Here is a 27,430-nt window from a genome sequence, read left to right as displayed (position 1 = left end):
AATGAGCAAGGTCGATGTCCCTAAGGCCTCCTTCATTAATGAGAGTGGGTTGTACTGCTATGAGGTAATGCCCTTCGGGATGAAAAATACAGGGGCCACCAATCAAAGACTGGTGAACAAGATCTTCAAAGAGATGATTGGCAAGACCATGGAGGTATATGTAGATAATATAGCAATCTGAAATCAGATTCCAGGTACGGGAAGATGAAAGCATTCATCAAGTTTGGGACTTCAAAGATGGTAGAGATTAAAGACGTAAGAACACCGGTCATAAGAATCCGATCGGACTAGTTCACTACCAACTAGGTCAATGTGTGGCACTGTAAGGTAGCCACACCATTGCTAGCCCATTGTCATGGTACTGCAAGCATGTCAATCGTAGCTACTAGATCGGCTATCTCAACAATTCTGGGATTCTCAACTGCTTAATTTAAAATGGCACCACGAAGTTCAAATACTCACTATAACCCACTACAACGATTCATTGACTCAAATGAATGTCCGGAGTCTACGAGTCCAATGCATTTAGACATTGGTGCATCTGAAAGTCAAATGGGTTCTAGCATAATCGATTTCACACCTAAACAAATAGCTTACCTCGATATTTATAGTGGTTGGCTAGAGGCAGTTATGGAGAGTCCAATGTTTAGCAAGTGTCTAACAACAAGGAAACTAGTTCCTCGTTTTAGGAGATCTTGATGAGAGACCTATAGGGAAACTGTTTCCCTAATTTGGAGTGTCCAAATAGGGAACAAGTTCCTTATTTGGAGAATCCGTCATTGGACGGATCTCCTAGGGAGATTGCTTTCTTGTATAGAAAGGAAGAATATTTGCTGAGTTGGCGGAAAGATCCGCTGGGCTTGCAGCGCGAGATCCTCAGTATCATGGCTTTGATTGTCGAGAGTAGCCAAGGTTTGGCATTGTCCTTGCTGGAGCCTTGGCCCTCAATAGTCCAAGTTGGCGGTTCGATCCTCAAGGTATAGGCCTCGATATGTGAAGGCATAACTAGATAATCTGAGCCGTGTACATTATTTAGCTCATCAACTACAAACAACTTATTACCAAAAAAAATAAAATAAAAATGCAAGCAACTTTCCCCAAACAAAAAGAACACTATTTTAATCAAACACCGAAGTTTTGTTTTTATCTTTTATTTTTTGGGTAATTTACAATGCCACCCCTTAGAGAATGCCACAATTAGAGAGACATTCCTTACATAATTCCAAATTACACTCCTACCATTGTCGTCAGTGGCTGTTAAGTGAGGAGTTGAAATGACAGTTATGCCCTTTTGTCTAAAACACATGACCAATTCTTATTTTACCTAAGTCCCTCATTACCCCTAACCTCCACTCACCTTCACCGTGGAGTTCAAGGAGGGTTTCCTGCACACAGGAGATTTGATGCAGACTTCTGTTGTCACTCGTCGCAGCCCATCGCCGTTGCTATTCACGGAGAGTAAAGGCTCTGGGTTGAAGAGCACAATTTTGATTTGGGGATGGAGGTCTTTTTCTTTTTTATTTAGGATTATGGGGTCAAGTGAGGGTATATTATTAGGTACATCACTTTTTAGAAAGGTATTTTGGTATTTATAAAGTTGATATCAGTATTTGAGGTATATTCCATACTAACGGTGTAATTTGGTATTAAGCAGGGGTGTCTCTCTAATTGTAGCTTTCTCTATGGGTGACGCTGTAAATTGCCCTTTATTTTTTATCTTTGCGGCAGGGGTATAAATTTGGCTGAAGGCTTGAACCAGCTAGGCAGCGACCCTGCAACCTGTACCCGGCAACAAAAAGCGGATACAGCCCGGATCCAAGCACGAGCTATCCTTGCAAAGAGAACGGAAAGGAACTTTAAAGCTCGGTTCCCTCCCGTCGCCGCACGCGTTAAACCCTTCAAATTTTTATTCTGAACGACTGGACATCTGACCTCAAGTATCCAATTCGGATCCGTGAAAGTCTTTGTCTTCGTTGTCTGTGATATTTTGTTTCTGCGTTTGATTTTATGCGCAGATAGGACTCAGTTGAATTGAAGATGTTCCTTACCAGGTGAGAAACCACTGAGTGTGAAGACTAGGGTTGTGTTATCTGATACTGAAGATGCGGTTTTTTTTTACATGGTTTGTCTTGATTTTGATTTTGATTTTTTGGTGATTGAAGGACGGAGTACGACAGAGGTGTCAACACCTTCTCTCCCGAAGGGAGATTGTTTCAGGTCGAATATGCCATCGAGGCTATCAAGGTGAACTAATTTACTCTCTTTTCTCTAATTTGTCTATCTCAGTAAAAATGGGTTTATCAAAACAAGATCGAGTTTGTTGCAGTTGGGTTCGACTGCCATTGGTTTGAAGACAAAGGAAGGGGTCGTGCTTGCTGTCGAGAAGCGAATCACTTCACCTTTGCTGGTATAGCTATTTCCTCAACTCATTTATTTGATTTTTTTCTTGTATATTAGGTTATTATTTGTTGTTTGTGTTTTGCTAGTTTGACTGATTTAGCTGGTTTTCGAAGTCATGTTGATAAGAAGTGAACCAACTAAGTGCATTTCAATTCAGAAATTTCTTCTATAGATCACTATAAAACAGATTTACTAATGATGAATTATTGACATGGGTGGTTATATATATACTAAGTAATACAGATGCGGTGCCCTTAATCGCATTTGTTGCTTTTCCCATTTATTCAGCAACTTTCCCTGCATAAATGGTACTCACTTGCTGAAAGTTATGTGAAATGAATGTTATGCTATGTGTAGTATGCTTGAAATCTGTGGTACTGCATGTAACATGAATCTCATCTTTCGCAATTGAAGTATTTGGCGTTGGATTTATGTGTCCATTAAACCGAGATTTTTAATTGGTTGAGTTATTACATGCTCAATAGCCTGAACCACCCCTAATATAAAAACAATACAAGATAACTCCATGGTTTGAGATTTTGACAGGATAGGTAATTTTGAAGTATCTCCTTGAAATCTGGTTGAAATTTGGAAAATGAATGGGAATGCTTAGAATTTTGTGATGAAACTGTAAGGGATGTTTATGAATGATTAGTTGAAATCATGTACAAAAAAAAAGCCACCCAAAGTGGTAAGTTTGACTTTGCACCTTATTTTGCTAATTGTAGATATTGTATTTTTTAACCTATATAAGTTCTTGTGCTCATAATCAAGAAATTGACATCATGTAAGATATTCATACTAATGTCCATGCATTTTCATGAGCAAATGGAGCCTAATGTGATTAACATATAATTTTATGGGCCTAAAAGGCCAATTCAACCTAATTTTTTTTCGAACAATGGTTTTAATAAAGTTGGGGTTTTATTATTGAAGCAGGGATGTATCAATCTTACAAATCTCCGTCAAACTTCTTGGTGTGATGTGATTCTCATAAGCAATTAAATATACAAAAATTGCTCAAATTGAAAAGAAGAAAAGAAAAGGAAGCATGATGATAAGTAGTAGGGGCTTACCTCTTTTTAATGGTTTAACCCAAATGTATGCAAAGGTTCTTGAATCTCCTTCCCATCTTGTCATGGGAGCTTAGACGAATTAAGGAGAGGTTTGAATCTCCTAAGATTTGTAAGTTCTTGAATAAATTTGAAGCATTCTAGCAATTTCGACTCATTTCCTTAATTTTGGACATTTTTGTTTCATTTTTCCAATATTGCTTTGAAAAATTTAGTATTTTATATGATGAAATGTAATTTTTCGTTCGTTTTTCAATAATTTTGGTTTGCTTATTTTAATGAAATATTCTTTATATGGAGCGGAATGTTGGGCAGTTAAGAAATGCCACATAGATAAACTAATTGTAGCTGAGATGAGCATTTTAAGATGGCTGTGTGGCAAAACTAGGGGAGATAAAGTGAGGAATGATCATTTTAGAGCTGAGTTAGGTTTATCTCCAATTCATGATAAGCTTTGAGAATGTCGTTTGAGGTGGTAAGGCCACGTTTGACGGAGACATTGGGATGCTCCAGACGGAGGATTGAGTTGATTCAGATGGAAGGCACTAAAAGAGCCAGCGGCATGCCTAAAATAACCCTAGGAGAAGTGGTAGGAGAAGTGAGAAAAGACATGCATAGCTGAGGACTCATTCCTTGAATGACTGAATAAAGCTGATTGGAGGCTTTGTTGCTGTAGTTGTAATGAAATATTCTTTGTATTTCTCACATGATTTCGTTTCAAGGTCTTGGGAAATTGAATTCTGACCATTTTGTTCAAAATTTTGAACATTGGATAGCGAAACAGGTGTTAATTATACTACTATTAGCTGGAAAATTGATCTTGGCTTTAATTGAAGACCAAGCCACCCAAACAGCACCGGCGGTACAGCTTGAGGAAAGCTCACACAACTAGGGCTTGGATAGGACTTTTTACATCTATATATGCATGTTCAGTGATGTTTAAGAGATTATTTTATGAGAAAAGAAGGCTGGATGTGAAATGCAAGCTGAAAATCTAGATTATGAATTGTAGATGCAAGCAGGCCCAATGATCAAATGTGTGATCTGATCTGAGATGAAGGAAACAACTTCGTTGTTAAGGGAAGAAATCAAATTAATGGAAAGGGAGGGAAAAGAGATACAATCGATCTTCTTGAGGGGGAAAAAGAGAGAAGAAGAGAACAAAAGAGGAGAAAAAATTGGGTATGGATATCAATCCCATATGCGTTGCTCAACAACACCAAAACTCTTGAAAATTTTCATATTCTTTACTCAAAATAATCTCTAATTGATGGAGGGTGTATTACATATATAAAGAACTTCTAAAATTGTTAAATTGACTCATAAAAGTACTCTTAATCACTTAACACACTCAATAAAGTAAATGAACTGAAAAAAGAACTCCATCCGACTATTAATTATCCTAATCTATACCAAATACTTAACTACTAATCTCATGTACTAACTTTATCCCCACTTTATGCATTTATAAATTAGGCACATAAGTTTCTGATTTTAGACTTGACCAATTGACCGTGAGTTGATTACTGAGAGTATTTCTTGTTGGAATCGATAGAACATGAAGAGGTGATGCTATGCCTGAAATTTCAGGCACAGCCTGTGACAATCGAAGGAGTTCTTCTCTTTCATGGGTTCTCATCTTCTGCCTCCTGGTTTTGATCGGGAGGTTGAGGCAACCCCCTCGTTTAATTGTTATCTTTAGTTTTGTCTTTTGTTTCAAATTTTCCCCTCATTCTCCCCTTTATTACTTCATGCCCTTATTTTGTTTCCATTCCAAGTTTCCCCCTCACTTACATGTTACATTGTTCTTGTGTTCGATAGTTGAGCTCTGATTATTCTTCTATTCCTTTCTTAATTTGAGTTATCTGGTGATTGGGTGGGCCCATAAGCGATCCAAACTGGGTTTTGGGACCTCGGATCCGCATCAGTGGTGGGCCGGTGACACAAATCAGCTTCAATTCATTAAAATATAAAACAGCTCCATTAAGCAGCCTACCGGCCCTAGCCAGCCTAAATGCCATTGTATAAACTAAAGAGCTTTGGGAAATTGAAACCTTCAACTTATTGATTCCAGCATGCATGTTGATGCCCCTTTTGAACAGAATAGAAACCTTCTGGACCATTCTCATAGTAAAAAAAGGCAAAATTCTATAGCCCTCCCTTATTCTTAACAGGCATGTTGCAGATCGCTAAAATCAAGGTGGGGTTTGCCCTGTGCAGCACTATAATTCTCTTCTACATGTTAATATAACATATTACTAGGAAGGGCCATGTTTCTTACGTACAACTATTAAAAGCCAACCAGAGCATGCTATGATTTTATTTTTTGGTGCTAGAATTGAACTTTTGTAAATCATATGTTCAACAAGGGTTAGGATTTCCCTGAATAGATGGTTGAATGTAAAAGAAATTTGACCTATATATTTCACTTCGGCCTGATTTAGTATGATTTCTATTTCAATTTCATGGGGTATCTCTATTTTGGAAGTTGTTTGGTTGGATTTTGCACCTTCTCTTACTGAAATAAAAATCAAATTTCACTGAAATTATGAAAAGGTGATAAGCTCTTTCAATTTCGAAATTTAAATTGCATTCACTCTTACTCTTGAATAAGCACATGGTTAGTTTGATGGTATTGTAATAATGGATTATTTGTTAATGGGTTTTCGGGACGGCCCTTAAGCCCTTTAGGGTTTTGTGTTAAGATAGAACATAAGTTTTTATTCCCCAATTCTTCATGGTATCAGAGCAGGTGAGTTCCAAACCCTAAACCCCATTCCCCCTTCCTCTTCTCCTTCTTGCCCTAGCCTCTACTGCCACCGATTGCCGCCCTTTCCTCTCTTGTGTTACCTCTTCTCATGCCGCCCTCCTCACGCAGCCGCTGATCACTGCTCCCTTCTCCTCCCGTGCCTCTCGCTGACCGTCGCTGCTGCCTTGTTCTTCTCTTGTTCGCCTACTATAGTTGTCTCAGTGGAGGGGTGGCTAATCAATTCGGCGATGAATCGCTTATTATGGTATTGCCATAGTGGTCAAGTCTCCCATGTTTTATTTTTCATCTCCCTTATTTTCTAAAGTTGTTTAGTATGTGTTGTAATAATGGGTTTTAGGGAAAGTGTCAATCACCAAACGGACCCTAAGGAGTTTAATGGTCTTTTGCGAATTGGTTTAGCTCGAATAGGTAAGATGCTTGCTTCAAGCGGACCACTCCTCGCTCTTAGCCCTTTTCGGCGGAGCCCTACTTTAGCTCCTTACTCAGACTAGAAATCGTGCTTATTTCGCTTTTAAGAAACGGGATAGGGAACTTTGTAATTCTCTAGAACTTTCTTTCCATTATTATAAATAAAGAGGACTGATGTCATATTTGACACAAGTCATTACCCCATCCAATATGGTGTCAGAGTCATATGATCCGAAACCTTAAGGGCTCTCTCTCTTCTCCATCTCTTTCTCTTTTCTCTCTCTCTCAGCAACTCCCTCCATCTCTCTTCATCTGCTTCTCTCTCGTGGTGGGAGCTTCTTAAACCACTAAGAGGGTTTCTAGCTTCCATCCATCCTTCCCTTGAGCTCTCAGACTCTCTTCTACAATGATCTGAGAGTCCCAAAGCCTTTTTTTATCGCTTTTTCTAGGTTTTTTTCCTAAAATCATTTTTTCATTGCTGGGGTGCTTTTTCCTTGCTCGATGCTCCTATCGTCTTGATGTTTGTTGTGATTGGTGCTTCTTATCCTTGTAGTGGTATGTACCTACCACTTTTCTGTTTGAGGTCTTTGTTTTAGAGTTATCCCCAAAATCGATTTCTCAGGGGTTTTCCCTTTATCGATTTTTGTGTTTTTTAGCCTTTTTTGGTTTTTTTGGTGCTTTCTTTATCTCCGGCTAGTGTCTATTCTATTTGCATACCCCCTTTGAGTAGCAACCATTTCTACCACGACTCTTCCTACCTTTCTTCCTTGTGCTATCAAGCTTGTGCTCGGTCTGCTTCTCCATCAAGTCCCGTGGCTATTATGAGTGCTTAACTGGAACCACGAAGTGTCCGATCACTGGTCCGGAGATTGACAAGTTGAAGTGTGCCAACTCTCTAGTTATGGCCATCCTTGTCACCTCCATGTTGTCAAAGCTTTCACGTGGCTATCTCTTCCTTGACTCCTCTGCGAATATTTGAAAGTCTATCTAGGATATCTATTCCAAGGCGGGGAATGATGTTCAAGTCTTTGAGCTTTGCTAGAAGGTTCATGATCTGAGGCATAGAGGGCTCACTTTGTCACAGTACTACTATAAGTTGCGGATGTTGTGGACTGAGCTAGAATCTATGAGGAGTATACTCCTTCCACCCCTATAGATGTCACCAGTTTTCAGAAGCAAGAGGACAAGATTTGGGTCTATGACTTTCTGGCAGGTCTGAATGTGGAGTTTGATCAGCTGCAGTCCTAGGTTTTGAGTCGTGTCCCCTTTCCTACCTTGGATTAAGCCTATGCTGTGATCTAACTAGAGGATAGCCGACGTACCACTATGCTTCCACAGCCTGCTACCACTCTTATTAAGAGATTTGCATTTGTCTCTGGCACTCAGTCCCTTGTTGCAGCCCCACAGTCCGGTGGCTCCTTTACTAGAATTCCAGTGAAGTGGGATTATTGTGGGAAGGAGCGTCGCACCAACGAGCACTACTGGAAAAGCAAAGTGCAAGGGAAGGGTTGTGCCGGTACTCTTGGGCAAGCCAACCATACTGAGAGCCTTGACCCTGACTTTGCTCTTAGCACTTCAGCAACCTTGCTATCGTCTGATGAGATCTGCTCTATGCTTTCACAGCCTGTTGCCACTTCTACTAAGAGATTTGCACTTGTCTCTGGCACTCAGTCCCTTGTTGCAGCCCCGCAGTCTGGTGGCTCCTCTACTAGGACTCCAGTGAAGTGGGATTATTGTAGGAAGGAGCGTCACACCAAGGAGCATTGCTGGAAACGCAAAGTGCCAGGGAAGGATCATGCCGATACTCATGGGCAAGCCAACCTTACTGAGAGCCCTGACATTGACTTTGTCCCTAGCACTTCAGCAGCCTCGCTATCGTCTGATGAGCTTACTGCCCTCCGGTGCCTTTTGACACTCTAGACTTCTGTATCAGCCACTGCGAGCTCTGCTCATTCCAGCCCTTTCGGGTCAGGTATCTCCTCTTGTGGACATATTATGTCTATCCCTTCTACCTCTTGGATTATAGACTTTGAGGCTTCTGATCATATGATAGGCCTCTTGCCTATTTTCTCACAGTACACTACCTGCCCTAGTAATCGTAAGGTCAAGTTGGCTGACGAGACTTATTCTACTATTCAGGGAAAGGGCTCTGTTAGCTATACCCCTTCTTTATCCCTTTCTACTATATTGCATGTTTCCTTCTTTTCTCGTTAACCTTTTGTCCATTTGTAGTCTTACTTCCAATCTTAATTGTAAAGTCACCTTTTACCTGTCTCATTGTATATTTCAGGAGTTGGTGACAGGGGCAACGATTGGCTCTGGTAGGATGTGTGGTGGTCTATATCTGTTTGATGACGACTCGGCATTAGTCTTTGATTAAACTCTTTAGACTTCTTCTCTGTCACCTCCCATCTCTGAGTTACTACAGTGGCATCAGTTGGGACATCCCTCTTTGAGAATTTTAGCTAGGGTCTTCGTTTTTAAAAATTGTAATTCGAGTCAGTTTTTTTGTGAGGCATGTGTTTTGGCCAAACAAACTCGGATCACTTATTCTGTTTCTGGAAATAAAAGTGCCACTCCTTTTTCAATGATACATTTTGATATTTGGGGTCCATCATGTTGTGTCTGTCAATGGTTATCGGTGGTTTATCTCCTTTATTGATTGTCATTCTCGGAGTATTTGGGTTTATATGATGCGAACCAAAGACGAAGCCTTCTATTGCTTCAGCAGTTTCACCGTATGGTTCAGACTCAGTTCGGTGCTACCATTAAGATCCTTCGAAGCGACAATGGCCGTGAATACTTCGAAGGGTCCTTTCAGGCTAACATTTTCGATCATGAAATGATCCATTAGACTAGTTGTGTGGATACTCTGGCTCAGAATGGGGTTGCTGGGCGAAAGAACCGCCACCTTTGTGAGGTAGCACGCTCTTTTATGTTTGAGATGCATGTTCCTTCCAGTACTGGAGTGACACGATTCTCATTACTGCCTTTCTTTTTATCAATCGAATGCCTTCTCGGATCCATTCCTTCTCCCCTCTGGATCTTCTCCGAGGTTCCATTGCTTTTCATTTTCCTCCTAAGGTATTTGGTAGTGTTTGCTATGCTCGTGATTATCATCCTCTTGGAAAGTTTGATCCTCGTGGTCTCTAGTGCATTTTCTGGGGTATGCTTCTACTCAGGAAGGCTCTCGGTGTTTTCATCCTCCCACTCGGCGTTGTTTTGTGACTATGGATGTTGTCTTTCACGAATCTGCATCATACTACACTGTGACACCTCTTCAGGGGGAGTCTCCTTCCATTGTGGAAGATGTGCCACCGCCTCTTGAACTTGTTATCCCTGCCAGTATCCTGTTTCAAGGGGAGAGTGACTCCTACTTCGCCTCTGCTAGAGATACGTGTTTATAGTCACCGACAACAGACTCAGACCACTACACATCCAGAATCTACATACCATGCCAGTTGTCTCCTCTCGAGCTTGATCTTGTTCCTTTGGACCCAGGTAATTCTCCTCCTTCTGTCGATCCGTCTCTTGAGTTGCCTATTGCTTTTCGTAAAGGCTTTAGGTCTTGTACTTTACATCCTATTACTAAAACTGTTTCTTGTGACTCACTTTTGTCCTTCCTATTATAATTTTTTGTTTTCTCTGTCCTCTGTGTCCATTCCTCATACTTGGCAGGAAGCGAGTGCAGACTCACAATGGCAGGCAGGTATGGTTGAAGAGATGTAGGCTCTGAAGAAGAATGGCACATGGGATCTGGTGTGTCTTCTCTCACGAAGTTGGGTGTAAGTGGGTCTTCATAGTAAAATAGAAGGTTAATGGTACAATGGTTCGGTACAAGGCCAAACTTGTTACTATGGGCTTTACTCAGACTTGCGGGATTGACTACCAGGGGACATATGTTCCAGTTGCTAAGATGAACACAATTCGTGTTATTTTAGTTTGTGCCGCCAACTTATATTGGTGTCTCCAACAGCTAGATGTGAAGAATGCATTCCTTCATTGGGAACTTGAGGAGGAAGTGTATATGGACATTCCTCCTGGATTCACTTGCTCCAAAATCCAAGGGAAGGTATACAAGCTGAAGCAATCCCCTCGTGCGTGGTTATGGCGTTTCCATAAAGCTATGGTTGCCATAGGTTACTCTCAAAGCAATGCCAACCACACTTTGTTCATTAAGAGTTCTGGTGGGAAGATTGCTATCCTGATTGTCTATGTAGGCGATATTGTTGTTACTGCTGATGATGTAGCAAAAATCTCTCGCCTCAAGAGATACTTGAGTGAGGAATTTGAGATCAAAGATCTAGGACAGCTTCGTTACTTCCTTGGCATTGAAGTTGCCAGGTCTTCTCATGGGATCTACTCGTCTGTTGTCCCAACGGAAGTATGTGCTTGATCTTCTTTCTAAGAAAGGTATGTTGGGGTGTAAGCCTTCAGACACTCCTATTGAAGTAACGGTCACCTGAGTCGTAAGGAAGGTGATCTTGTGGATAAGGGGAGATATCAGAGATTAGTGGGCGCTTGATCTTTTTAATACACGTCAGGACATAGCATTTGCCGTCAGCTTGGTTAGTCATTATATGCATGATCCCTACTCGACTCACATTGAAGTTGCGCTGCGTATTCTCCGATACTTGAAATCTGCCCTAGGGCATGGCATTCTTTTTTCTCCTCATGATCACCTTCAGGTGGAGGCCTTCATGGTTGCTGATTTAGCAGGTTCCCCTGATGACTGCAAGTTTACTACTGGTTATTGTGGCTTTGTTGGTGTTAACCTTGTTACATAGCGAAGCAAGAAGTAAGCCTTGGGGTTGCCTGTTCAAGTGTCGAAGCAGAGTTTCGTGCTATGGCACATGGCATTTGTGAGCTCCTATGTCTTCATGGTCTTCTTATAGATTTGGCTGTCCTTGCCACCCTTCATATGAAGCTCTTTTGTGACAGCAAATCAGCCATTAGCATTGCTTACAACCTTGTCTAGCATGATCGAACCAAACATGTGGAAATTGATCGACACTTCATTAAAGAGAAGTTGGATTTGGGTCTTATCGCTGTGCCTTTTGTTCTTCGTAGTGAACAATTGGCTGATATTTTTACTAAAGGTCTTAGTAGTAAGACGTTTCATCCGGTTATCTACAAGTTGGACATATATGATATCTATGCACCAACTTGAGGGAGAGTGTTGTAATAATGGGTTTTAGGGTAAGTGTTAGTTACCAAATGGACCCTAAAGGGTTTATTGGTCTTTGTAATTCTCTAGTACTCTATTATTATACATAAAGAGGACTGGTGTCATATTTGACACAAGTCATTACCCTATCCAACAGTATGCTACAAAATATACCCTATAACATATAAAATCAACATTAAGCAACATTAAGTCATCAAAACTCAACATGACTTGTTGACTTATACATCCATAAAAAATCAGCATGTCTATCAAGTCGTCAAAAATCAACAAGACCTGAGATATGTATTCAAAAATAGATAGGCAGATGAATATATGACAATGAAGTTGAAAAATCAAATGATAGGCCAACCTGTTACTGAAGCTTAAAAGCAATAATCTAGACTCTAGAAGGAGTAGGCCTGATTGGGAGCAATTGGGCAACCTGAACAAGGTGAAAGGTAAATATATGAATCAAAATGTGACTTACGCTTGATATTAGATGATTATATGAAACATAAAATCAACCAAAAATAAAAAACTTAACTAATCTTCGAAGTTCAAAGTTTAAGTTTAAAGTTTAAACAATCCACAAAACCCAAACACAAGTCACTTAATCATAGTTATCTAAGAAATCAATAGTTGGCAGTTTCTCTTGTTGTTGCTGTCTAGGAGTATCAATTGCACTTTCACCAAAGTCATCTACGACATCCCCGTCGAGATCTCGCCAGATCTCTATTTTTTGGCTTAGCAAGATTAGGGGAGAGATCGTGATCTTTTTTTTTTTTTTGATGAATAAATAATTCATTACTGAAGAGAAGAATATACAAGGGAAAAAGAGGGTGGCAAAAGGAACAAAACCCACAAGAGGGGCAGCTAAACCCCAAAGAAACTAACTATGGGTGACAGCCATTGGGGGGAGGTGAAAGATGTAAAAAGACCCCAGTAGACAACAATGAGCTTTTTCCTTTGGTGTCGCGAACCGGATGGTGGCGGAGAGATCTAAGCTTGGAGGACACATCAAAGTAGATGGCCTTCCAAATCCCTTCCAAGGAACGGGAGTTGGGGGGTCTATCTACGCAGATTTCGTTCCATCCAAAGGTGGTTGTGGTGGCGCAAAAGTCTAGTTTCCCAACTGTGTCACAAATGGTGGAGCCATTATAGGTCATGTCCACCCAGATCCATTCACGGGAAAGGGGAAGGATGGGACGAGTGCTGGGCCAGCAAGAGCAGAGGACCTTTTTCCAGATGGATGCAGAGAAAGTGTAGGAGAAGAAAAGATGATAACCGTCTTTAATACCATGCCAGCACAAACAATAGGAGGTTGGAACCTAGATGTGGTGGTAATTAAGGAAGGACTGTGTTGGGAGACAATAGGAGAGAGCTCGCCAGGCGGTGAAGCTATGGCGAGTGATGTGTCCTTTAAACTAGATGATGTTTTGCCAAGGAATAGGAGGATCTTTGGAGCGGGTACAGTTCCAGGTAGATGCAGAGGAGAAGCGACCTGACGAGGAGGGGACACAATTGATGGTATTCGGTAATCCTCTATGTCCAGGGGGGATGGGGGGAGGGTCGACCAAAGATCAGGTAAGGGGAGAAAGAGGAGGGGACCAGCCACTAGGAGAGAGAATGGAGGCAACGGTGGCAGAGTGAGTCAAGCCCGAAGAGGCGATGATTCTAGGGGAGACTAAGGGGAGAAGGATGCCCGTAGGGTGCTAGGGGTCGAGCCAGAGCAAGGTGGAGGAGCCATTGCCAATGGTGCAGGAAATTACAGGGAGGGCCAGGATCTGGAATTGAGAATGCATCTCCAGATCCAGGAAGCATAGGAAGAGGGGGAGGCGGTCCAAAGGGAATCATTTTTAAGGGGAACAGAGTAAACCCAAGCGACCTAGATACTCTACTGCTTAGAGATGATTTTCCAGATGAGCTTGAGGATAGCAGTAGAGTTGACATCCTTGATTTTGCGAAGGCCCAACCCTCCTTTAGACTTGGGCTGAGTAGCCAACAGACATTCGAGCGGTGGAGGAATCTAGTGGTCTCGTTTCCTTTCCAAAGGAAGACATAGAGGAGAGAGTCAATGGCTTTGGAAGTGGAAGCAGGGAGGAAAAAAATGCCCAACCAATAAAGATAGGTGGATTGGAGGACAAACTTGATAAGGACGAGGCGACCCGCATAGGAGAGGAGCTTGCCCTTCCAAAGTTGGAGCCTTTTCTTGATGGAATCAAGGATGGGGGAACAATGATGATGGGAGAGACGAGAGGAGATAAGAGGAAGGCCAAGGTATTTGACGGGGAGGGTTCCAGAGGAGAAACCAGAGATGGCAAGGAGCTGGGTTTGGCAGGAGTCCGAGACTCTCGAAAGGAAGAGGCTGGATTTGAGGAGATTAATTTTCAAACTAGAAAGGTTTTCAAAAAGCTGGAGGGACGCCAAGATGTTGGATACGGAGACAAGATCGACTTTAGAGAAGATCATGAGATCGTCAGCAAAAGCTATATGGGTGAGCATGAGGGCTTTACATTTAGGGATGGGGGAGATGAGGTGTTGGTTAGTGGAGGATTGGATTGAGTGGGAGAGGACTTCAAGGGCTAGGCAGAAAAGGAAGGGGCAGAGAGGGCACCCATGCCTGATGCCTGCCGCAACGGAGAAGTACCCCGTAACGCTACCATTGAGGAGGAAAGAGAAAGGGGGGTGGATTTGCAAGGGTGAATCCAGTGAACAAAGGAGTGGGGGAAGGACATTTAGAGGAGGACTGAGGACATGAAATCCCAACGGATTGAGTCAAATGCCTTGTGAATGTCTATCTTCATAAGGGCTGCAGAGTGGGATTTGCGGTTGAAGCCTCTGACAATCTCGTGGCAAAAGATGATGTTATCTAATATGCTTCTTCCAGCAATGAAGGTAGATTGATTTGGACTGACGAGGGAATCAATAATCTTTTGGATCTTGTTGGCAAGGATCTTGGCAATAAAGTAAATTCCAGAGGGAGATGGGTCTGAATTCAGACATACTTTGAACACCATCCTTTTTGGGGATAAGGCAAAGGAAGGAATGGTTGATGCCGGAGATTTGGGTGGGGTTGAGGAAAAAACTACGGATGGCAAAGATGAGATCATCACGAATGATATGCCAGCAAGTGGAGAAGAATCCCATACTGAAGCCATTAGGACCAGGAGCTTTATTGGACTTATGGTGGAGGACAACAACGGGGATCTCATCATCCGAGGGGATGGTTTGGAGGGAAGGCAGAAGATGATCAGGGATGAATTTGTTAAGAGTGTTGGGGGGAAGGGTGGAAGAGATCATCAATGTAGGAGACAACTTCAGCTTTGATGTCATTGGGGGAGGTAGGCTCCAACCCAGAGCGGGAGATGAACTTGATGGAGTTGGCATTGGTACGGGCTTTGAGGGAGCAATGGAAGTAAGCCATATTGTAGTCTCCAAGCTCAAGCCATTTGATCTTGGATTTTTGACGGAGAAAGGATTCTTATTGAGCAAGGCGGGAGGAGAGGTCCAGGGCTGCCCGCTTTTCTTCCTCAGCCGGGGAAGGGTTGAGGGGATCAAGTTAGAGCTTGTACTAAATAAGTTTGAGCTTATCTTGGCAAGAAGAGACTTGATTAGAGATATAACCAAAAGTGACAGAGTTCCATGCTTTGAGGGCCACTTTGACATTTTTGAGCTTTTTGGCGAAAGCAATGAGAGGAGAGGAGGAAACATGGGTGGGACTGGCCCATGTATTCTAACCAAGGGAAGGAATCCTTCATTAGGGGACCACATGTCAAAATACTTGAAGGGTTTGGGGCCAAAGGTGATAGGGGCCTGCACGAAGAGGGAGTTGGGGGAATGATTAGAGATACCGGAGAGGTCAAAATTGGTGTGGGAGGTAGGGTAGGCTGTGAGCCAAGCTTCATTGATAAGAAGATGGTTGAGCTTACAGGCCACACGATCATGACCACTACGGCGATTGTGTTAAGTGAAATTCGACCCAGTCCATCAAAGATCATCCATCCTTATGTCCTTAATGCAAGTATTGAAGGATTCAATGGAAGGGAAGTCGATGGGGGCACTACCAAGTTTTTTATGGGAAGCCCGAACCACATTGAAATCTCCACCAATGCCCCAGGGAAGAGAGGAGAGAGTGGAGAAGGTGAGGGGGTTGGACCACAAAGGGAGTCTGTCAGGGGCTCGATTAAGAGCATAGATAGCGGAGAAGAAGGAAAGGGGGGAACCCGAGGGGTGGGAGAAGGAGAAATGGATGACTTGGGAGGAAGAGGCAAGCAGGGAGATGTTGATGAGGAGAGGGTTCCAAAGGATCCAGATGCGCCTGTTGGGGGAGTGGGCATAGTTGGGAATGAAGGACTAAGAGGGGGCAATAGAAGCAACAATGCGGGGGGCATTTGCTTCAAGGACACAAGTTTCAAGGAGGCAACAAATAGCTGCCTTGGAAGATTTGATATGGGAGCGGATAGAGGCATGTTTGGCAAAGGAATTAAGACCTTTGACATTCCAGATAATCCAGAGGATCATTTGGAGGGGGAAAGGGAAGGCAGCCGAGACTCTAAGGAGCAAGACGAAGGGGCAGGTTTGGACTTAGTCCAGCGGGAGTACTCTTTGAGGGGGGAGGGTAAGGAGGTCGTGGGCAGCTTGGGGTTAAAGAGACCTTTAGGACGAGGAAAGGTAGACAATGCCTTTTTCTTATGACTAGCAGCAAGGGATCTGGGGCGGACTGGAGAAGCCAGTTTGGGCATGGGGGAGGGGATGTCTCAACTAAGAGACCATGCTTCTTGGAGGGGGAATAATCCATAGGGGAGGAGCCCAAGTGGAGTGTTCGGCAGAAGGCCAGAGTGCAGTGAGGGCATATCAACCATAGTACTTTCGAGACCAGTAGAAGTGAGGGAGTGGGGAGCACCCAAGTCAGCAATGTTGTGGGGGCGGTAAGCACTAGGATCAGCAGAGGTGGAGGGTGGTGATGACATCTTCCAAGGCATGAGAGGCTAGGTTGGCGGGAGGCCAGTGGAGGGCCCAGAGATAAGAGCAGAAGTAGCCGACACTATCATCTTCATAGCAGTGGTGGGAGAGCCGGTGTTGATGCCTTCTGAGGCGTGGGAGTGTAAGGAGGCAGCCGGGAGGGTAAGGAGGCAGCCAGGATTAGGACCCAGCAGAAGGCCAGGCAGGAACCTAGGGACAAGGGAGGCATTATCGGAGAGGATAGTGATACCCCTGTTGGCGAGAGTCATCACAACGTCAGGGCTGTCAACCGAGTGAAGAGGAGGGCGAGAGCAAGTGACGGCGATAGCAGGGACGCCAGCGGAACAGGGGGTGTCACAATTGCTAAGGCGATAGGGTTGGTGGACAAGGAGGCCGGCGGGAGAGACCCAGGGGGTCCACAACTAGAGAGGGAGGGCAGGGACTCGCAGAGGAGTCAAAGGAGAGGGAGGTATTCAGGAGAGAACAGGCCTCTCGGGTTAGGAGGGAGGACGGAGGAGGTAGGAGCGGGTGAGGGAGGCGACTGGTGAGGGTGTTGGGTCCAGTCCAGAGGAGATGGATCAGAGTCAAGAATGGTGGAAGAAGAGGGTAATGGGTTTGGGTTGGGGAGAGGGTCAACGAGGGTTGTAAAAGAGTGGGTCGGGTCATACAAGTTACCCGGAAAGAGGGGGTGGTTAGCAGGGAATTTGGAGAATTTAGAAAGAAGCTCGATTGGAAGAAATTGGTTGAGAGGATAGAAAGGCGGTTGAGGTTGGATCGGCCGGTTTGGGGTAAAGGAAAGAGCCATAAGAGGGGGTCGAGGGTTTGTCTTACCAGGGGCAGACGACAAATAAGTCTGAGGAGGAAGAGGGACGAGAGGAGAGGAGGGAGTGCAGAGGAAGATGGGATAAAAGGATGAGGTGGAGGTATAAGGTACGAGGCACAGGGGTCAACCACCAGCACAGAGGCGGGAGAGGAAGAGGCGACAGGAGGTACGGAGGTGCAGAGAGGGGAAGAAGGGGGGTGTCAGGGTAGCAGGCGAAAAAGGTTCATCAAGGCAAGCAAGAGAGGAGAACCGGTTATTGTATAATAGATTTTCCTTCGGACTAGTGGAGGAAGACGAAGGGTCTGAGACGTCGGAGATGACGGCCGCAGGTTGCAGATTTCGACCACGATACCTCCTGGATGGTTTTCTCAAAGGGCGGTGCTCAGTAGTTAGATTTTCAGGGGCTGAGGATGCCAACGACGAGTAGGTGATAGAAGCTTGAAGACCAGTCTAAAGAGATTATTCATTCTCCTTTGTCAGATTTTCCTCCTGAGATGTATTATTTGAATTTTTTTTTTTGCAGAAAGCACTGTAGAGTGCCTAAAACATTTGCAGGTGGAGCACATAGGGGGAATCTAGTCATGTTTTAATTCTTGTTCGAAGGAGTGATCATCTCCCTTATGGACAGTAACAGAGGAGGGAAAAATCCTTTCGGCCGAGACTTCAATGCATGTACGAGTGAAGGAGAGGTGATCCATAGTCTTGGTTCTCTTGTCTGAGTAAGTTGGCTTGCCAATGATAGAACCAATGATGCTTAGACCCTTTACACACCAGAAGTGGAGGGGTAGGTTGGGAAGGGAGATCCAAAGAGGGATGGATGTCGGTTCTGATTGACAGAAAGAGGTGCGCTTGACCCATTGTCTCAAGAAGATGGGTTTTTTGTCTATGAACCAAGGGCCACCATCAATTGTAATAGCCTTATCTTCAGGGGAGGAGAAGTTGAAAACAAAAATGCCATTGTCGAGCATGTAGAAGGTGAGAGGGCACAAGGGTTGCCATTGGTTGAGAAGAGAGGATTTAACAATTGTGAACAGAGGTCGACTTCCCAAGAAAGAACCGACGACGTAGAGCTTCCATTTGGAGATTTCAGAATCAAGAAGCCTGGGGGGCAGAGACTGACAGGGGTGGAGTTCAGGGAGGGAGGGTGGTCGTAGAGAGAGTGACTAGAGGTAGGAGGCTGGGGAGAGGAAGCAGATGGAGTAGAGGCAACAAAAGAGGACCAGGGACGAGAGGGAGGAGGGACGGAAGAGGGGGATAGAACAAGAAGGTTAGGGCCACCGTCGGCAGCAGCCGGCGAAGGAAGGGGAGAGGGCATAGGTTTAGGTCATCATGTTCTATTTATGTCAGCTTTGGTCATCTTTTTGTGGGTAATTATGCAGAGAGCTGAGGGAGTCACTTTCCATTTAGGGGCGAGATCGAGATCTTAAACCTCACATTCAGGGGATTCACCACCCATTCAGAGGGAGTCACTTCCCATTCAGGGGGTGCCATTTGTGTAATAAAAATTAAAGGTTTATGAGTTACAGGTGTTCTCTCGCAAGAGAAGAAGAACTGACATCACTACTAACACTTCCACTACTACATTACTACCCCCTGATTGTGAGTTTACTCTCCCAGGTATCTCCTTCCCTCTTACTTTTGATTAGTCTCTTGATATTCCTATTGTTTGTAGAATAGGTATTGGACTTGTACTCAACACCCCATATCCAACATTGTCTCCTATAATGCTTTGTTTCCCTCCTCTCGTGCTTTTGTGTTTTCCTTGTCTTTTGTTTTTATTCCTCAGACTTGGTAGGAGGTAATTGCAGAGCCTAGATGGAAGGGTGTAATGAATGAGGAGCTGAGGGCCCTTCACAAGAATGGCACATGGGACATAGTTACTCTCCCACTATGGAATCGACCAGTTGGCTGCAAATGGGTGTTTACAGTGAAACAAAATGTTGATGGGATTATAGACAAGGTACAAAGCAAGGCTGTTTGCCAAGGGTTTCACTTAGACCAATGGGATAGATTACTAGGAGACCTTTTCTTCTGTTGCCAAGATGAATATAGTCTAGATTTATTATCTCCTGTGCAGTGAACCTTCGTTGGGAGCTACAATAACTGGATGCCAAGAATACATTTCTTTATGGTGAATTGACAGGGGAAGTGTATATGGATGTTCCACTTGGATACTCCAATCCGGAAACTCAAGGCAAGGTGAGGAAACTGAAAAGGGCTCCCTATGGCTTGAAGCAATCTCCCAGAGCTTGGTTTGATAGGTTCCATAAGGCTATGATAGTAGTTGGCTTCACTCAGAGCGATGCTGATCACACCCTATCCATTAAAAGGGTGGGTGACTAGGTTACTATTCTGATCGTATATGTGGACAATACTGTTGTTATTGGCAATGCCGCATATGAGATCTATAAGCTCGAGGTTCATCTTGGTAAGAAGTTTGAGATTAAAGACCTTGGGAAGCTGAAATACTTCATTGGGATTGAGGTGGCACGGTCTACTAAGGGTATTGTTCTTTCCAGCGGAAATATACCTTGGATCTTCTCTCTGAGACTGGCATTTTAGGGTGTAAGCCTTCATATACACCTATTGAGGCAAACTCACATCTCAAGAGTAAGGAAGGTGAAAACGGTTGATAAGGGTCAATATTAAAGGCTGGTTGGAAGACTCATCTATTTATCCCACACTTGACCAGACATAGCTCATGCAGTTAGCCTGGTGAGTCAGTATATGCATGATCCTTACTCTTCTCATATAGAAGCTTTGTTCCATATTCTTCGTTACCTGAAGACAACCCTAGGGAATGGTATCCTATTCTCCCCTTCTGATTACATGTGGGTCAAGGCGTATACTGACGTCGATTGGGCTGGTTCTCTGAATGATCATCGTTCTACTACTAGTTGTACATTTGTTGGTGGCAACCTGGTTACATGGCGTAGTAAAAAGTAGTCAGTTGTGGCCAGATCTAGTGCAAAAACCGAGTTTCGGACAATGGCACATGGTATTTGTGAGTTGCTTTGGCCACGAGGTCTCCTTAAGGATTTGGATATGTCTATTCAGTTGCCGATGCTGTTATTTTTGACAAGAAGTCAATGATCAACATTGTACATAATCAAGTCTAATATGATCACACCAAACATTTTGAGATTGATAGACATTTTATCAAGGAGAAGTTGGAGCAATGCCTTGTATGCATTTCTTTTGTGAGAAGTGAAAATCAACTAGCGGATGTCCTTTCAAAGGGACTTGGTAATGAAGTTTTTTATCCTATTTTGTGCAAGTTGGGCATGTGTGATATCCATGCACCAACTTGGGGGGGGGGGGAGTGTTGTAATAATGGATTATTTGTTAATGGATTTTATCCAAATGCACCCTTGAACCCTATAAGGTTTTATTTTCATTATAAAGAGGCTTGTGTAAAGATAGAACTCAAGTCATTATTCCCTAATTCTTTAGATGGGCATAGTAGTAATTTCAAGTTAAAATAAAACACCAGCCTTCTTCTCTTGATGGTCTCACCACTAGCACTAGCGCCAGCACCACCCGCTTGTTGGATAACCTAGAAGGGGTGAATAGGTTATCACTAGTGGATTTAAAGTTTTCTTGCCTTTTGAAAACTTAGAGGTGATTGTAATTTAAAGTGCATAATGTTAGAAAAAAAAATCAATCATAGTCAACACCGGATTTATAGTGGTTCGACTCAACTTGAGTCTCGTCCACTCCTCACAATTTTCACTTCAGAAGTATTTCACTAGTTCTTCTCTTTCAGTATAGTAGGTGGGGAGGAAACACCTTTACAACTCTTTTTACGGGATAAGAGGATCCTTTACAAAATCTTCTTCACTAGTAGAGAGCGACTTTTTAATCTTACAGGTGGAGAGGGACCTTATGCAATCTTTTAAGGATATGAGGATTCTGCACACTTGTCTAAGTACAGTCTAGAACAATTGTGTAAACAAGCCCACTCCTAGAGTTAAACCAACTCTTGGGCTAAAACAAAAATTCAAGCGGAATAGAAAGTTTGAGTATTACCTCGTGCGGTGTGTGATATGCAAGTATACAATAATAAATAAGAATGTAGTTAATGGACCTTGATGCCTTCCAAGAGAGAGATCAAATAGTGTGGAAGACTTGTCTACAACACTTAGAGTTTTTTGAAGAAGAGCACAAAGAACGAAGGTCGAAATCAAACAATGATCACCCATTCTCACTTTTGGCTTTTTGATAATGATGCTTAGAGAGAATTAATTGTATTTTGATGAGCCTAAAGTGGGGTATTTATATGTGTGATTCGGAGTCTTAAATTGGGTAAGAGAATATTTAAGATTGGATTAAAAGTGTCTTAACGGACACTTATTCAGCTCTTCCGGTAGGATCTGGTAGTTTCTGGATCATATATCTGTTGGGGTAATAAATCAATTGGGATTTGAAAAAATAGCTGTTGCAGATGTCCATAGACCATCCGGTAAGGTGTCGGCAAAGTCCCGTGGTTTCCGGATGGCTTCTGCTAGGCTGTTAGCTAAAGTCTAATCAGTTCTATAGAAACAAAACTGAATTGGTAGTTACTGTTTTCTATCGGTAGTTATTGGTAGGCCTCTTGTTTTTGGCCTAACTGATTGTCTCTACTAAAACAGTCGTAAAATTCTTTGTATAGATTCGGATTGATCTGATTCAAGTTGTGTTGGTTTCACAATTCAAGGATCTACACTTTTGCAGAACAAAGCGTTTTATGATTCAGTCATTACAAATTACTAAACTGCCATTAAGTGCGGACCTTGCTGTTGACTCAGTAATGGGTGTGACTTGGCATAGCCAACACACTAGGTCTAAAGGCATGGTCAATGGGCACCACCTAGAGTCATGCTAGGTTGATCATAATGCATGTATGCAAAGTGTGTTGTAGTGTAGTGCATGCAATATGTGTGCTATTACATAAGATTCTACACAATAGGTAACTTGACTTCTTGTAGACTGTCTTTAGCTTCTTCACATTGTCTTGTACACTTGATATCTTCTAGTCCTTGATGCTTGGGATTATGATATGATCTTCAAGTCTTGACACTTGACGTCTTCAAGTCTAGTATCTCGAGGGCCTTGATACATGTGCCATGTTAAGAACTTGCCTTCACATAACTTGATAGATACTCATTAGATGTCCATTTGTTTGTTATCATCAAAACCAACATTGGAGTCGAGCTCCGGAGGTGAGTGGGTATCCCCAACACCCCTCTCCCAAAGAAATATAGAGAATCTATTCCAAAAAATTCAACTACGAAATGGATTTTTTATTCGTGAAATATTTCAGATTAAGCAGCCAAATAATTTCGATTTTTGACCAAAATCTATTTGTTGACTATTCCATGTAAATCAATCCGAATTTGAAACAGAAATGATACCAAATGGCCTTCATCTCCCTTATTTTTTTATAAATTGGGGATGGTTCAGAATTATGGTTTTGGGATGATGTTTATGTCGGAGATATTCTTCTTGCTGTGGCTTTTTAAATACTTTATAACCTCGTCTGGGATAAAAAATGTTTTGGTTGAAAAATATTTAAAAACGTGAGTTCGAATCTCTTGTTTAGAAGAAAACGGCAACAATGGGGAATTGAGGATGTGGAAATTTTTTCCAGGTTATCTTAGATGCCTCATTGGCCATTTTACTCCAGATGGCAAGGTGGTGAAAAATGGGTTTGGGTTATGTTTTCTGTCGGAGCATACTATGGATCTTTATGTTATTTAGGCCCTGGTCACAGTGTAAGAATAAGTGAGAACCGACAAGGACGTGGAGACCTTTTTACGGGTTGGTGGTGTTGCGGTTCTCCACCCTTCTCGATTTTGAGCATTCCCTCTTTTCTCTTATGTGAGGGGTATTATCTTCCTTCCTCCCTTATCACCTGTTACTTTCTTTTGGTAGTGATGTCTTCACTTTTGTTGACAATTGAGGGAGATGGGGAAACATGATTCTTTTAGAGTCACCACCTAGGATTGAGGGCCTATATACTTGTTGGGGAGCCCAATTCTGGCTAGGGAACCAAGCTCAAATTTTGACTTCATATGCATTGTCTTTTTCAGATTTATGGGCCCGTGTCAGGTTATGGGGGTGGGAAGGTGTTAGGCACCCACCTCACTTGGTCAAATCGATCATTCTAGCAACCACTTACATTTCGAATATTCTCCGCCGAGAATTTTGAAGATCCTTAACCAACTTGTATGATTATGTTTGAACAAATATACTAACATGCAAAAAGCATAATAAACTAGTATTTAAATTATTTTAATCTAGCTCATGGCATAAATGAATCCTATATAATGTCTACTGAGATTTGAAGGGTTACTTGAGTTTAAATGTTGATGATGGCTGAAAATGGGAAGGCCTCTTTGCTCCGTTTGCAAACTCTTAGCCTAATTCCTTGAGCCAGGGACAAGGGCTTGGCCTTCTCTCATTCTTGGAGGAAATGGGTTTCTGGTACTTTGGCAGGGTTTTAGAAACAGAGGTTCCGAACCACCGATGGAGGTTCGAAACCGGTACCGTGTGATGGAGGGCCGGTTGGGATAGGGAAGAAGTCCCTGGGATGGGTCTCAGAGTTGCAGGGGAGGGAGGAATCACACAAAGAAGGAGGGGGGGGGGAAGAAGAATCACACAGCCCTAAAGCGCTCAAACATTCAAACTCAATTCATCTTCTCAATCTCCTACATATCCTACTTAAAAAAGATTACATAATATTCCTAAATAAATAAGATTTCCTAAAATCTTACTGGACCAAATAACCAATATGGATCGGACTCATCTTCTTCCGGAAACCCATATGGGTATGGATCGGTCCATGGGTGTGAATCTGCAACAATTCCTCTGGTGTTGAGAAAAAACTCAGACGAGTTTGTAGAACAGGAGAATCAACACCAATTGGTTAGCATCCATCCTTGCCTGTATGAATTCACCATCAAAACCATGATCGAATGCTATGAAATCCACAACACGAAGTTATTTGGTGAAGTAATGACTCGGAAAAATAAAATCGATTGGTTCACTGAAGAGTTCAACCGATTTAAATTTTTTCACAAGTTGATCTTCAATTTCCAATGATGCCATCTCATCTTCCACCATTGGCGACTCATCTTCTAGTTCGTCTACCTGTTGTTCAATGGCTGAGATCACGTAGTTGAAGTTAGAGTGTGCTTGGGCTTTGAAGTCCGTGCAGTGTCGTTGAATCCCATTGAGCTTCTCTTGCATTAATTGTATTTGTTGACGGATATCCAATAAAAGATCTAGATCCATTGTCTAGGTTGTTGGAATTACTACGGATGGATATTCAAAGTAAGGAGTGAGTGACAAAATGTAAATATGGACGTTCAACCTTTTTTTTTTTTTTTTTTAATCCGGTTAAAGTTAAACTTGAAACACAAAAAGAATGGGACTTAAAGTATTAGGGGAGAGGGGTATACTTGGCAAGGCAAAGTAAAATCTGTAGAGGTAATAAAAAGGTGGGGTAGGGGTATTTTTGGAATAACAAAAGAAATAAGTAAGAAAGGCAAGTCGTGGAGTATGGGGTTACCGTAAAAGAAAGAAACAAAGGGAAGGTTTTCTGCTCTGTCGAACTCAGGACCAGCAAACCTGAAGAGATGGCTACTGTGAATGGCGATGGAGGAGGGTCGTCAATGGCCAGCAGCGAGGGTGTGACTTCGATGGTTTTGACTCCCAGGAGGTGCTACGGCTCATTCGGGCATCAAAATTTTGCTTACAATATATCTACCTAATTGTTTTTCAGAGTGCTGTCCAATATCGCGGGAATCGAGCTCATTCATGCCTCATAAGTTCACGAAAAACGCGAAACAAACAGATTTGCTGTATTTTGGGAGGGGGATCTATGACCGTCTTTTGGATCATTCCTGAATCATTGGCCAACACAGTTTTGGATCCCTAGCATTTCACATGCTAAACCAAACTCAACGAAGTAACGCACAGTAAGTTAGGTTGGGGGTATTTGTGATTTGCTAGAAAACCAAATCCTTCTTGAGAGAGCGAACAAGCTTCGTCCTCACCGGTAATTCATCATCGTTTGGAGGGGGCCAAAATTAGGGGTCTGCATATTGTGATGGGGAGGATTATTTGACCGTCTAAGGCTCCTATTAGGATTTTTGTCTTTGCGTGGACTATGTGTAATGCCCCAAAATTTTGGGAACCTTAGAATATGTATCTTTTTTATGTTATTTTCTAAGCTTGCTTAAATATTTAAAGTTAGGCTTTAATAATGACTTAATGAGTTAGCCTAGTGGTTACTACCTTGACTATCTAGAGGTCCTAGGTTCGAGTTTTTAGAGATCCGTGGGAGTGTAGGAGAGGGGGAAGAGAGAGAGACATGAGACGGGGAAAAGAGAGAGAGACGTAGAGAAAGGGGGAAGAGAGAGAGACGTGAGAGGGGGAAAAGTGAGACATGGAGAAAGGGGGTGGGCTATAAAAAGAAAAATAAAGAAAGAAGGGAAGAAAGCAGAATTGTGAGAAAGAAAGAAAGAAAGGGAGAAAGAAAGAAAGAAAGAAAGGGAGAGGAAGGGGATTTTGGTGCCTACTTCTCTATTTTTCTGGCCACTTCCGGTAATGAAGCTTCCTTTCATCCTTAGTTTAAATTGTTGGTTTTGCTGGTTCTTCTTTTGGGACCCAATCTGGGTCTTATCCTAAGTTTTAGATGTTGGTTTATTTTTTTTGGGACCCAATACGGGACCAAAATCATTTGTTTTTAGGGTTTTGTGACCCTAATTGTTTTTAGGGTTTTGTTTTCTTTACCTGGATCAAATCTAATATTCTTTTTAGGACCGAATATGGGACCCAAATTACTTTTTGACCCAATATTTAGGGTTTTTGGGGCCCTAATTGTTTTTTGGGTCTTGTTTTAGGGTTAGGGTTTTTTTGGAAACCATTAGGGTTTTTTTTGGGACCCAAACTGTGTGACCCAAATCTAATATTATTTTATATCAAGGCCTAGGATTCAATTCATAGGGACCACATATAATATTCTTTATTGGATCCAAATCTTGGGTGAGATCGTAATTAATATAGGCTATTACTAATTTCATATTAGGACCTCTTGGACACTTGGGACTCAAAGGGGAGGTAACACTTTTGCAAACGGAGGTAAGTGGATTATAGTGGGATTACACCACAGGTATGTGGGTTGATTGCATGATGTGATGTTTGGTGTGCTTGTATTGTTGATATGTGCTGACTTATACTTTTTGAATTGTGTTTATGTGTGACATGAGTTTGTGGGAGTAGTTAATATTTGATGATGATGACTATTAGTGTGATATATATTGATGTTGATTCTTACTTGGAGATTTTACCTATGTTTGTGTTTTTAAAGAAAGTGATTTTGTGAACGGTGATTTTGTGAAAGTGTGAAAAGAGAAAGTGTGTGAGGGTAAATAGACTACTCCGTACTAGACCAAAGAGGGGTGCTCGTTGTGCCGCGGGATTGATACCCACTGTGCACAGTGATGTATATTTAGTTACAGAGTGGTGACGACAATGGAATTGTGTGATTGTGGGGGCCGTGTTTCCCTCTCGTAATATGAGCGGTGGCAGCTTATTTCCCTTAGTGCTGGCTAAAGTGTGATAAAAAAAAGGGATATTTTTAAATGATCGTGGTTTATTAAAAGTGTGGTTTGAGAAACTAAAACTGTTTGGTTTAACTGTTGATTGTCTGCCCTGTGATGTGTTCTTACTATCCCTTATTGAGCTGTTGAGCTTAATCCATTATTTTAACATCACAGATAATTGAGATGACGATATGCTTGGAGCGGATTTCGAGGGCGACTTGAAACTTTCTATTAGTT

At 42.5% G+C, this 27,430-nt stretch overlaps 1 protein-coding gene across 3 annotated transcripts; it reads left to right on the top strand.

The window, feature by feature from the left end:
* Window positions 1–1,747: 1,747 nt before the first annotated feature.
* LOC122062476 (proteasome subunit alpha type-5-like) lies at window positions 1,748–27,430 on the top strand. 3 transcript variants are annotated; one of them, XM_042626127.1, is made up of 4 exons: window positions 1,748–2,051; window positions 2,163–2,244; window positions 2,327–2,407; window positions 3,340–3,630. In XM_042626127.1, exons 1-4 carry the CDS (start codon window positions 2,038–2,040, stop codon window positions 3,403–3,405), a joined length of 243 nt encoding a protein of 80 aa, XP_042482061.1. In that variant the 5' UTR covers window positions 1,748–2,037; the 3' UTR covers window positions 3,406–3,630. The 3 variants fall into 3 exon arrangements, with proteins under 3 accessions (XP_042482061.1, XP_042482060.1, XP_042482062.1); XM_042626126.1 differs by having other exon boundaries at window positions 3,337–3,630; XM_042626128.1 differs by lacking the exon at window positions 3,340–3,630 and adding an exon at window positions 27,368–27,430 and having other exon boundaries at window positions 1,749–2,051.

The sequence above is a fragment of the Macadamia integrifolia genome, unplaced genomic scaffold (genome assembly GCF_013358625.1).
Source record: "Macadamia integrifolia cultivar HAES 741 unplaced genomic scaffold, SCU_Mint_v3 scaffold1046, whole genome shotgun sequence".
NCBI lineage: Eukaryota > Viridiplantae > Streptophyta > Magnoliopsida > Proteales > Proteaceae > Macadamia > Macadamia integrifolia.
This window is presented reverse-complemented; position numbering and strand designations above follow the sequence as displayed.

Excerpts from the sequence above, each read along its gene's own strand:
- LOC122062476 (XM_042626126.1), top strand. Across the intron at positions 2,245-2,326 it reads ATGCCATCGAGGCTATCAAG|TTGGGTTCGACTGCCATTGG; the intron begins GTGAACTAATTT and ends AGTTTGTTGCAG. Across the intron at positions 2,408-3,336 it reads GAATCACTTCACCTTTGCTG|CAGGGATGTATCAATCTTAC; the intron begins GTATAGCTATTT and ends TTATTATTGAAG.